Below are 13,178 nucleotides of genomic sequence, written 5' to 3'. Positions count from 1 at the left end.
CGCCTGGGATAAACATGAAACACCTCTGACAGCACAAGAAGTGAGGGAAATCCAGAGATAAGGTAACACAGAGAGTGTGCATACGTGTGAGGCACCAGCTGGAGGTGGGAGCTGCTCCACGAGGATCTTATGGGCTCAGTATTCCATGGCATACAAGATCAGCCAATCAGAGCTCCGCACTATTCACAGATTATATTATTCTCTATGTCTCCCTCCCTAAGGGGCAATTATGTAAACTAACCCCCCACATAGACACTTTGTATCATTCTCAGGAATAAAGGCAGACTACCCTAACAATAAAACTACTACTTCCTGCAAGCTCTCCCCATAGAGATGCATGCGCCTGGATTCCTGCTCACACCCTTCATATCGCTAAACATTCACCCTTTTGCCATTGATAACATAGCAAAGCAGCTCAAGTGGTGGTCTGACCGGTGGCTGGTCTGGTGGATGACTAATATCTGGAAGACTTGGGAAGCTATCATAACAGCATTAAGAGGCACCAAGGTGTATATAAAACTGAGTTTAAAACAAAAAAAGAGAAAAATGGGAAGTGGCTTACCTCAAAAAATGACAAATTCCTATATATAAATATAATGAATTGTTAATAAGCACAGGCAACGCGTATTGTGGGTCTCTGCCCACTTCCTCAGGCCAAATAAAGTGCTGTAGGGTTTCAAAAGCCAGGTGCATCAAGTAGTCTCCCTCCCCAAGTTAACAAGGCAGATGTGCCCCCAGTATTAGGTAGCTCCCCTCCCCATTATAGAAAGCCACTATTAGGCAGCCCACCATCCCCATTAGAGATAGCCGGATGCATCCGCAGAACTAAGCAGCCCACCAACCCCAGATTAGATATCACAATGTTCTTTGTGTATTAAGCAGTACCCCTAACCAGGTTAGATAGCCATATGTACACCAGTATTAGGCATCTTCCCCTCAAATATAGCCAGATGTTCCCCTAGTATTACAATACCCCCCTCCCAGGCTAGATAGCAAGAAGTAACCCAAGTATCGATAGCCAGATATACCCCAAGCAGTCTCTCTTCTCAGGACAGGCAAGTGTGCCCCCAGACCCTTTCCCCAAGTCAGACAGGCAGCCTCCTCCCCAGGATAGGCAGATGTACCCCCAGTATTAGGTAGTCTCCCAAACAAGCAGAGTCATAACTCTGTAGTGTTCAGGGAGGGGTGGGGGGCACAGGCACACCCTCAGGGCTGTACTCCCCGAGACTGGTGCCCCCTGAGCCTCTGCCCTGACGACTACCCATTCGGGGGGGTGGAAGATGATGGGGAGATAGGGTTACACGTCACAGTAATATGGCAATGCTGGGGGCAAAATACGCTATACAAGGGTAAATGCCAGCACTGAAGGGACATGGCTGTATTCAATATATATATCTTCTCTTGTCTCTGTGATATGACTGAACTATTACTAGGAAGGTGAGATCCGACCCATAATCTATGGTACATGTAGGGGGAGTAATAGAAAACTGGCAAACAAGTCACAGCAGTTATATACAAGTCTCATCAAGGGGGATGATCAGGATAGTGACAGGTGTACTATGTCCTCCTCTGTAACAAAGCATGCCCACCCCAAACCTCTGCTCTGCTCCATGTATAACAAGATTCACACAATTACCTCCTCCAGCCGCGTGTATATTTGCCGTCCTTCAACTGCTCTTCCTGCTATTACATCACACTTCCTATTTTTGGATTAATTTCCTCCCCTCTTTGAGTTTGACGTGGCAGAGGCGAGATCGACACCTTGTGGTGAATAAGCTAACTGCATGCTCTTTTTGTGTAATTACCTGAATTCAGCCTTTGAATGCTCTTATTATTAATAATATATTTTTTATTATCAATCACATCACAACTCCCTTATCTTCATCACCTTCTATTATTATTACCAGCACATGCAGGGGCATAACTAGAAATCACTGGGCCATCCTGCAAAACTTTGGATGCGCCCCACTCCCCCCCCCCACCCCCACGCTGTCGTGTCATTTCTGGAGGGGTAGTGTTGATGGTAGCCCGATGTGAAGGAAAGGGGAAGTTGGGCCCCCCTCCCCACTGATGTTTGTGACTGCTGCTCCCCCTTCCTGCACTGTGCTCCCTCCTGCCCCTTAAAATGGCCCTGGTGGACCCCAGAGCCAGGGGCCCCCCACAGGCTTCTCCCTCTAAGGGCCCCCCTGCGACTTCATCCCTTGCAGGGGCTATTGTTACATCCCTGAGCACATGTATGCCTGTTGGACATTTCACAGGTTGAACATTCCCGATTTCAATGTATTATGCTAAATCCACATAGCAGAAAACACACGCAAAATCAAACTCAGTAAAAGCCTATGAGCTGCATTCCAAATCACAGTTTGTTGCCTCTTTTTTGTACCATTTTAAAATTGTACATGTTGGATCTTCCCACAGTGCAGTTTTAATATAGTGCTTTCCTATGGACAAACATGCATGTGTTTTGTGATATATATATATATATATATATATATATATATATATATATAATACATATAATATATATATAATACAAACCAGATCATGCAGCACAGTATGAGAGGAGTACAAGGTAGTGTATAGTCACTAGATGGGTGCATGAAGATTAGGTAAGTTAAGTTCACTCAGATCCATAGGATGGGTGTACATTGATGGCATTGCGTGATCAGGTAGGAGACACAAGGAGGAGGACCCTGCCACAGGCTTACAATCTAGAGGGAGAGGTAGGGACATGAAAGGTAGGGGACCAGAGTTCAGCATTTAGCTGCGGGTTTAAAGCACCAGTGACGGGGATAGGCCAGGGTGAAAACGTGCATTTTGAGGACCTTCTTAAGATGTTGAAGGATGGTGTGACTCTAATGGAGGGAGGTAGGGACAGTGTTGGAGCAGCTCTTGAGAAGTACTGGAGGCGTGCATGGGACTGGGTGATGCAGGGGGTGGTCAGGTGACGTTCATTGGAGAAGGGGAGTGAGTGGCTAGGTGTGTACCTCTGAGTAAGATCAGAAATGTAGGTTGGGCAGGTTTTGTGGACATATTTTTAGGCCAGGCACAGTATCTTGAATCTGATTCTGGACTGGATAAGAAGCCAGTGGAGGGACTCACAGAGGGGAGCCGCCGTGGTGGAGCGATGGGAGGAGTGGATGATTCTGGCTGCCGCATTCATAACGTACTGCAGCGGGGCAATTCAGGTCATAGGCAGACCACAGTGAGAGTGGTGACGTACATTCTCTTTAGGAGGACACGTCATACCCCCCAGTCTTATGGATCCTGTGAGTTTATATTCTTTGGGGTGGAGTGACCACACACTGGGGGGCTCCATATTCTTCAGGGAAGTGATTGTGGCTTCCACATCTGCAGCTAGAGGAAAGCCTGGGTCATATCAGATCATACAGAGGATGCTGAGCAGTGTGTGGGTGCTGTATACCTACACAAGGGCAGTGCCCCATCCCCCCTCCCGTGTCGTCCATCACAGTGTAGCCATACTGAAGGGCATCCCTGCTGCTTCCGGTTCCTGTGATTCAGCTTTGCAGTTTGAGTAGTGTGAAGGTCGGCAATGGCATCTGATGATTTGTGGCAGAATCTTGTGGAGTGGATGAAGGTGCAGGGAAGGGAGGTCACCCTGTTGGGATGGGGAACAATACTGTGCCTTCACGTCCCTTTCACCCCCTGCTCCACCCAGCGGAGGTCTCCTGGCTGCCCACAGGCTGCTCTGACATCAATCCACAACTACATATCTGACAGGAGGTGCTGGGGGGAGGGGCATATTATATAACAAGCAATCCTAATCAGGCTGTCAGCTGTCTCTGCATAAATACAGGGACTTTCTGTACTCTTCTGTTATAAAACAGGGCTTACTATTAGAGATGGCCGGAAAAGTTCACCAGCAGACAGTTTGAAATTCAGCTTTTTGCATCTGCGGCGGGACGTAAACACGTAGCACATTCAACCCGCCCCCTATACTTCGTCATTGGGCTAAACTTTGACCCCCTACATCACAGTCAGCCAGGCACGTGCAGAGAGGGGTGCTTTGGATACTCAAGCACCCCCTGGGGAGAACTATAGCCCCTGAGGCCCCTTCTCATCAGGGTTGCCACTGTCCATCTGTGGATTGCCAGTCCGTACAAATTACATTACAGGTGTTCTGTCTGTAGTGCCTGTCCTTGTGGGAGAGGCATTCATCAAAATAAATAATCAATATTTGGCTGTGATAAGGGCAAAGCAGAGAGAAGCATTAGGCTTCTTTTCCCCCCACTTCCCTCCCGCCTTCCAATCAGTAACATTCTTTTTTTATGCTGGTGTCTCCCCAGCCAACGAGAGAGAGGCAGCTGGCCGACTGAGCCCGCCCCCAGTCTCCCGTGCAGACCAGGCAGGCATTAGCAGCCAGCAACAGGAGGCAGAGCACCATACATTTGTTCAGGACACCCGTCTTCTCCCCCCCCCCCCCCCCCCCCCCAGCCAGGTATCAATCAATGTGCTTTTTAGTGAGACTGTGTCATCTGCTCTGGGGATCATATACCTCCTCTGCAGCCAGGAGCAGATGACACAGAATTCCTCTGCTTATCGTGTGTGTGACAGTGCAGAGCCCTGACAGGCAAGGCAGGGCTGCATGTCACACACAAACTGCTGGCTCGAGAAATGGATGGAGATTTGACCAAAATTAATGCTGATGCTGTGTTAAATTAGTGCAATGCAGTCTGGTGAACACAAAACGTTTGTTTTATTGTGAGGTGCATGTACTGAGAAACAAGCATGACTGATCTCCTTTATGGAACTCATTAGTGCACAATGCAGACTTGATACTTCTATACAGGCGGTCCAGAAATTAGATCAGTTAAAGCGGAATATAACCCTGCATTGCAACTTTGCTCTAAAACATTATTTACAGTATATTATATGCAACCAGCATTTTTTTTTACTAGACCAGCATTGGAAGGGTTATACAGAGCTTTAAAGTTCCTGGAGATTTCTGCAGACGCATCCGAGGCTGACATAGATACATTTTGTTTACATAAATGTATCTAAGTGTGTAATATGACTCATCTCTCTGACTGAGAAGGAGCTGGAGGACAGCCAAAGAGTGTGTAACATTTCTCAATAGATACATTTAACTAAATAGAATGTAACAATCTGAACTTCTGCATATCTCTCCACGGAACTTTAAACCTCTGTGTTTAACCCTTCCAATGCTGGTCTAGTAAAAAAAAAATGCTTTTTGCACATAATATGCTGTAAATAATGTTTTAGAGCAAAGTTGAAATGCAGGGTTATATTCCGCTTTAAGCTCGTTTCTCAGTAATAAATATGAAAGACACCTTGCAATAAAATGAAGGTTTTGCGTACAACACCAGACAGCACCACCATTGTAAGCTTTGAACATAAGAAAAATGTCGTAATCCACCCCACTGAGATAAATAGCCGACATTGATTTTATTTGATCCATCTACACACTATCCCCTATTCAGCTCCAGCATGTTGCTGTTGTCTATCTGCGAGACATCTCTGAAGACAGCAGCCAAGTCACGAGGGATAGGGGAGAGCGCAGCACCCAGTAGCCCAATTAGCAGAAGATTACAGATTGGGGGAGGTGGCTAAGAGCCAGTGTCACCCTCACTGCCAGCAGCATACAGTAGCACCCAGTGTCATCCTTCCACCCAGCAGCGCACAGTACCGCCCAGTGTCACCCTCACTGCCAGCAGCATACAGTAGCGCCCAGTGTCACCCTCCCACCCAGCAGCGCACAGTAGCACCCAGTGTCACCCTTCCACCCAGCAGCGCACAAAAGCGCCAGTGTCATCCTCCCACCCAGCAGCGCACAGTAGCGCCTAGTGTCACCCTCACTGCCAGCAGCACACAGCAGTGCCCAGTATCACCCTCACTGCCAGCAGCATACAGTAGCACCCAGTGTCACCCTTCCACCCAGCAGCGCACAGTACCGCCCAGTGTCACCCTTCCACCCAGCAGCGCACAGTACCGCCCAGTGTCACCCTTCCACCCAGCAGCACACAGTAGCACCCAGTGTCACCCTCCCACCCAGCAGCATACAGTAGCACCCAGTGTCACCCTCCCACCCAGCAGCGCACAGAAGCGCCCAGTGTCACCCTTCCACCCAGCAGCGCACAGTACCACCCAGTGTCACTCTTCCACCCAGCAGCGCACAGTACCGCCCAGTGTCACCCTTCCACCCAGCAGCATACAGTAGCACCCAGTGTCATCCTCCCACCCAGCAGCGTACAGTAGTGCCTAGTGTCACCCTCCCTGCCAGCAGCACACAGTAGCATCCAGTGTCACCCTCACTGCCAGCAGCACATAGTAGCACCCAGTGTCACCCTCACTGCCAGCAGCACACAGCAGTGCCCAGTGTCACCCTCCCTGTCAGCAGCACACAGTAGCGCCTAGAGTCACCCTCCCACCCAGCAGCACACAGTATCGCCTAGAGTCACCCTCCCACCCAGCAGTGCACAGTAGCGCCCAGTGTCACCCTCCCACCGAGCAGCACACAGTAGCACCCAGTGTCACCCTCCCACCCAGCAGCACACAGTAGCACCCAGTGTCACCCTCCCACCCAGCAGCACACAGTAGCGCCCAGTGTCATCCACCCACCCAGCAGCGCACAGTAGCGCCCAGTGTCACCCTCCCACCCAGTAGCGCACAGTGTCACCCTCCCACCCGGCAGCACACAGTAGCACCCAGTGTCACCCTCCCACCCAGCAGCACACGGTACCGCCCAGTGTCATCCACCCACCCAGTAGCGCCCAGTGTCATCCTCCCACCCAGCAGCGCACAGAACCGCCCAGTGTCATCCTCCCACCCAGCAGCACACAGTAGCGCCCAGTGTCACCCTCCCACCCAGCAGCACACAGTAGCGCCCAGACGCAGGAAGTTAGCTAGGCCATTAGTTCTTGCTGAAAGCACCCCAAAACAAAAGCCCTTTTGAGGGCTAATATTGTTCTGTTGTGGGTTTTTTTGTGTGTGAGACACTGCATACAGGCCACAGGCAGCTGCTGTGCCTTGTAGTTCTGATCTACAGTATCCTTTTCTGTCTTTATTACAAGCCAGCACATTGTCTATCATTAGCAGTGCATAGCTTGCAACTGTATTTGTGATTGAAGTTACTATAGGATATCTCTCTGTGTAGATGACACACTGCATACAGGCCACAGTCATTTGCTGGACCTTGTGGTTCTAAAGTATTCTGTTCTATCTATTACAAGCCCAGCACACTGTCTGTCATAAGCAGTGCATAGCTTTCAACTGTAGTATTTGTGATTGAACGTATTATAGGATATCTCTCTGTGTTTGGTAAAGTACACAGCCCAGTGATACACACACACAGCTGCTGTGTATTTGACACTGATTGTGTGCCTCTTTGTGATCACACACACTGCCTACCAGTATTTAATATTGTTAGTAGTACTGCATACCCTCAATATGGAAAAAATGACAGGCAGAGGCAGGCCACCCCATAGGTCTTTTCGAGGTTGTGCTGGTGTGAATTCGTGTGGCCCTCTACCAATGCACAGTGTTCAGAGGGCAGGTACCCTCACCCCCCAAAATTCTGAAGACGTAGTTGACTGGTTAACACAGCGCAGCACCTCATCTTCCTCAGCTTCTGCAGGGAACCATGACATATCTTCCTCCTCCTGCTCTGATTCGGGCACCCCACAACTACTTACCACTCACCCGGCAGCCACTACTGCTACTACTAGCACCAAAGCCGCTCCACTTGTGCTGTCGGAGGAGTTATTCACACATTCCTGTGATGAATTTACTGATCCACAACCTTTATTGTTACAAAATGAAGGCGCTAAGGATGTTACACCACCTGATATGTCTCAGTTAGGCGTCACTACACACATGGACGTAAGGTGTGAGGATGATGATGAACTACCTGTTGTTGGTGCAGTTTTGGAAGTGTCTGACACAAGCGAAGCTAAGGATGATGATGATGTGGGCATGGATGCAACGTGGGAGCCCAGAAGATGAGATGAACAGGGGGTACAGTTCAGAGGTGCAAACAGCTCGTGGCAGTGTCCGACGGCATATATCACCACCTGGGGTCAGCCAGCCAACACGCCCTTCAATGCCTGCTGCTACGACCACCAGAATGCTGTTATTCCAGAGCTAACCAGTGTGGCATTTTTTTTGTGTCTCTGCCTCAGATTACAGCAATGCCATCTGTAATCTCTGCCAATGAAAACTAAGTCATGGAAACTGCAACACCCACCTAAGGACAACTGCCTTACGAAGGCACATGATCTCCCATCACAAACACCAATGGGATAAGCACATGGGGAAAAGCAGCACACACATGCGCAAAGCCACCCTCCTCCTCCTCTTCCTCCTCCAGGTGCTGTATCTTCAGCTGCTTTATCCTCTGCTGCCCTTGCACCTTCATAGCCACCCTCCTCCACTCCGCCTCTCACCATGAGCAGTTTCTGCTCCTCTGCCCACAGCCAGGTGTCTGTTAAAGAAATATTTGAGCGGAAGAAGCCAATGTCTGCCATTCACCCCCTTGCCTGGTGTCTGACAAATGGCTTGGCAAAACTGTTAGCCTGCCAGCTGTTACCATATCAGCTGGTGGACTCTGAGGCCTTCTGAAAATTTGTGGTGATTGGGACACCGCAGGGGAAGATACCAGGCCACAATTATTTTTACAAAAAGGCGATACCCATACTGTACTATGATGCTGAAAGTCAAGTGGTGTCATCTCTGGCACACAGTGTTGGGTCAAGGGTCCATCTGACCACAGATGCCTGTAATGCAAAGCACGGTCAGGGCACGTATATTACTTACACGGCACATTGGGTAAACCTGCTGACCACTGGCAAGCATAGAGTACGTGGCTGTGCAGCAGATTTGGTGACACCGCCATGGCTTGCAGGCAGGCCTGCTGCCACCTTCTCTTCTTCTCCTCCTCCTACATCCTCTTCGCTGTCGCCCTCCTCCTCAGCTGAATCCTACTCTATTGCTGCGCTCTCCTCTCAAACTGCACACCCCCAGCTCCCCAGGGCCTACTCCACATGCAAAGTACGACGATGTCACGCCATCTTGGATAGGTCTTGCCTCAAACATGAGAGTCACACCTGGCCGCTTTGAACTAACAGGTGGATCAGTGGCTGACCCCGCACCAACTGGAGATCGGCAAAGTGGTGTGTAACAATGGAAACAATCACTTGTCGGCTTTGAGTTTGGGCAGGTTGACACATATGCCCTGCATGGCACATGTGCTGAATCTTATAATCCAACGATTTGTGTTTCAGTTCCCAGGCTTACAGGAGGTCCGGAAGCAGTCCAGGAAGGTGTGTGGGCATTTCAGGTGTTCCTGCATGGCCATGGCACGCTTGTCTGATATTCAGCAGAAAAAGAACTTGCCAGTGAGACACTTGATTTGCAATAGCACGACTCGCTGGAATTAAACGCTCCTCATGTTTGACCGCCTACTACAACAGGAGAAAGCAGTCGATAAGTATCTGTACAGCTACGGCCATCCCTAAACAACATTGCTGCCGAGAGGACTGACATTTTATGTCCTGAGAGTGTCAACTAATGACAACCCTTTGCGGCTGTTTGCAGCAGTGCGTTAAACAGTGAGTTTGGTCTGTCAGTGTGAAGCAGTACACTACTTACACTACCTGATCCATGTATACACACACAAGATGTTTTAAAGCACTTTATGCCTCCAGTTTAGGAATTTTGGCATGTATCAAACTCTGGCATGTGTTAGATCCCTTAAAACAAATTTTCCATCACTTTTCTGGTCCCTGCATGTTTTAAAATTTGCCTGCCCATTGAAGTCTGTGGCGGTTCGCGCAAACTCAAACTTTTACGGAAGTTCGCAAAATCTGATGTTTGGCCATCTCTATTTACTATATACTGCAGTAACTAACCATCGGCTGATCAGCGTAATACCGTACCGGGCCAATGCTACACTAGCTGGCAGCATGCCTATGTACTATGCCCGGAGCTTGCAGCTCCACACCAACCTCCTGTCATGGCCTCACTGGCATTAGTTGTGTATGATGCAGTGGAGGGCAGCTGGGAAATGTACCGGGTGAGACGGAAGAGGAACGGAGCGGCCGGGGAGGACGGTGATGGAGCCCAAGGCCTGCATGGGGCTGGAGGAAGTCTCAGGTAAGTATAAAAGGTAGTACATGTATCTGTACATACACCACTCAGCCACCATACCTTCCGAGGGGAGCCAGGTCCCAGCAGCCAACACTCATATCCAACATTTCTTCACAGAAGACCACCAAGGATGCACTTAAAACGTCTTTAGTGATAAAAGCAGAACATCAAGGAATAGAGAACATGTGCCAGACAGAAATGAGCTCTTAGTCATAGCCTTAATTACAATCAACAGATAGGTGCTTAAAGTCACTCTCATCTGTGACTAATCACTTAGTGTAATTTGATCTCTCAGCTGTGTCAGCTGGCTGTCTCTGCAGAACAGCTAATTTGTAAACAAAAGATGTGTAAAAAACGTACCTGATGACATCAGGTCCTGCGATGTCCGTCATGGCGTCTCCAGCAGGACTCGCTCATCCGTGCGGGCTGCTACGCCATCCGCACCTGTCGGCATCCCCAGCGTCCCTCCGGCAGATAGTCAGGCCACGCGTGTGCGCCGATCAGACAGAAGCACGCGCACGAGCCAGAGCGGACTTTACAGGCCAAGGAGGCGGATCTAGGTGATGTCGGCATCCCCAGCGCCCCTCCGGCAGATAGTCAGGCCGTGCACATGCGCCGATCAGACACAAGCATGTGCACGAGCCAAAGTGGCCTTTACAGGCCAAGGAGGCGGATCTAGGTGACGTCGGCAGCTGACGTCATCTGAGGGAGTGAAGGCAGGAAATTTCATCCAGGAATACAAGGCCAGGAGCTTCAGTTGCTCACTGGGCTTGATACTAATCAGTTTGCTGGTTCTTGGCCTAGCTAGCTACCTTTGAGCTACATTATATATGTTGGTACTCACCATATATATGTACTCTAGTTAGTCAGTTGTTGTTGGTTTGATTATTGATAGCTGTAATTGTAATTCATTCGTAATATCCTCCTGATATTAGTGAATTAAACATCTATTGTATGATTTATCTGTGTACCGACTTCTAGCCTGTTTTCTGACCTTGCCTCTGTTTTACCCTTCTGTATCGCAGTCATCTGATTAACGTTACCGACCCGGCCTGACCCCTGACCTTGCTACTGTCTGATCCTTGAAGCACGACTAACATCTGATACCCATTATTGACCCTGCTGTTTTTGACTACGAATAAGCCTGACGATTCTGTACCTCGAAAGATTACTTGTGCACAAGTAGTGACTGGTCTAGACCATATTACTGTTGTTGTATATTACCAGTGTCTGTTATCTCGTCACGCACCAGCGTGATAAGATGTTAACGTTATGTCTGCTTTCATGAAAGCATGAAGTAGACGCACTGCAGATTTATTGCAGGAATTGTATCAGCTGTAACAAAGAAATGTGTTTCTTTAAAGTGAATCTGAAGCCAAAATAAACTTATGAGATAATGAATTATATGTGTACTACAGGTAAGAAATAGAAAATTAGAAACAAAGGAACAAGTCATACATGGTTTCCAGTAAAGGAAGAGTTAAACAACTTCAGTGGTTATCTATGAAAAAGAGCTTATCTGAGCTCCCTGACCCAACTTGTGTCAGAGACAGTCCTATTTTCTGAAGTGCTTATACATCAAAGAAACAGTGACAAACAGCCTTAGATAAGGTTTCTACTGCAAGGAATGTCCAAGGAACATTAGCTCTGCAAACCATACTCTATTTTGTGAATAGGAATAAATGCTATATAACTGAACATTACAGCTCTTTTCTTTGCTACTAATGTTCTATTCATGATCTGTACTACACATACAATTCGTTATATCATAAGTTGTTTTTTCGCTTCAGTGTCACTTTTAAAGGTTATTATACCGTTGCTTATCTTTAGAGCAGAGAGGAAGTTCTGAGTTCAGGTCCACTTTAAATAGTAGTGTGATGTCCCCCCCGCCAGGCAATGCAAATGACAGTCTAAAGGGGAACACAACCTCACATAGAGTAACAGACATGATGATGTAGTAAGAACAGGATAAGAGCATCTTCCATGAGGAAATAGGATTAATTACAACCATAAAACTTTTTTTTTTAAAGTAGCCAAGTTTATTGAAGAAGTAAGGCAAATACACATTAGTGAGAGAGTACAACAAAGTGTCAGATGATACATTAGAGGCCTGGAATAGGCACATCAGGATACATATAAACGTCAAGCACTTGGCCTACTTTTAGATATATAAAAAACTATAAAACAGCCATAAACAGTAACAGTTGCCTTAGAGGATACAAAACAACCAGCAGTAATATGAAGGAGCTCGGACGTCAGCTGGAGATTAATAACAGTGATGGGTACTCAGTATAGGGGATGTATTATAACTTAGTGTGTGGGGAATTTATCCAGGTAGAGCAGATTCTGTCACATTAGATTGGGTACCTCTGCGGTGATATACTGCCTTGTGGAGGGGAAGCATCCGATTCACAGACCTGACCCACTCAGTGCACGATGGCGCTGTGGTAAGTCTCCAACACTTGCTGAGGAGTTAGCGAGCTATGTGACGCGTCTCTATAGCAAACTGTATCAGGAATTTTCCAGTAAAGGATTCAGGAAATATATAGAGAAGGCACACCTCTGGGGCAGCCCATATAGTCATTATGGAAATAGATGACTTGCACCCAATATGTGAGTCTTTCATAGCTCACATGTGTACACAGCTCTGACAGTACAGTCAGCACTGTGACACAAACAGCTACATTTCCAGCCAGCGGTTCCAGTGTCTCTGTCTCCAACTACAAGCTTCCTTCCTGGGGGGAAAAGAAGCTGCAACCAACCTGGTCCTTGGTCAGAAGGGGACATAAGCCTGCTTGCTGATAACTCCAGTATGGGCTTGTCAGCTACATCTTTAGGTGAGATCTGTCTATGACCGTCTAGCTTTCTTCTCATTTCAAGTTGTCTGAGTGCACTCTTTGTTTTCTCCCTACCCCGTCCTCTGCAAACCTCCTCACAAGCGCTTGTGGAAGAATGTGTCTGTTCACACTCCCGTCCATGAACAAGTGTGGCTGCACTGGTGAGAAGCTCTGTTACTGCACTGAGTGTGAGAAATGTTCTGGTGGTCAGTGTTA

At 48.0% G+C, this 13,178-nt stretch overlaps 1 protein-coding gene across 1 annotated transcript in view; it reads right to left on the bottom strand.

Moving 5' to 3' along the window:
* The window catches only part of LOC137525347 (uncharacterized), a 182,542-nt gene that overhangs the window by 102,077 nt on the left and 67,287 nt on the right, over positions 1-13,178 (bottom strand). The window contains exon 6 of the mRNA XM_068246402.1: positions 10,186-10,270. Coding sequence (XP_068102503.1) covers positions 10,186-10,270 — 85 coding nt within the window. The remainder of the gene's footprint in view (positions 1-10,185; positions 10,271-13,178) is intronic.

The sequence above is a fragment of the Hyperolius riggenbachi genome, chromosome 7 (assembly GCF_040937935.1).
Source record: "Hyperolius riggenbachi isolate aHypRig1 chromosome 7, aHypRig1.pri, whole genome shotgun sequence".
Classification (NCBI taxonomy): domain Eukaryota; kingdom Metazoa; phylum Chordata; class Amphibia; order Anura; family Hyperoliidae; genus Hyperolius; species Hyperolius riggenbachi.
The sequence above is the reverse complement of the archived record's forward strand: the minus strand, read 5'-3'. Positions and strand labels throughout refer to the sequence as shown.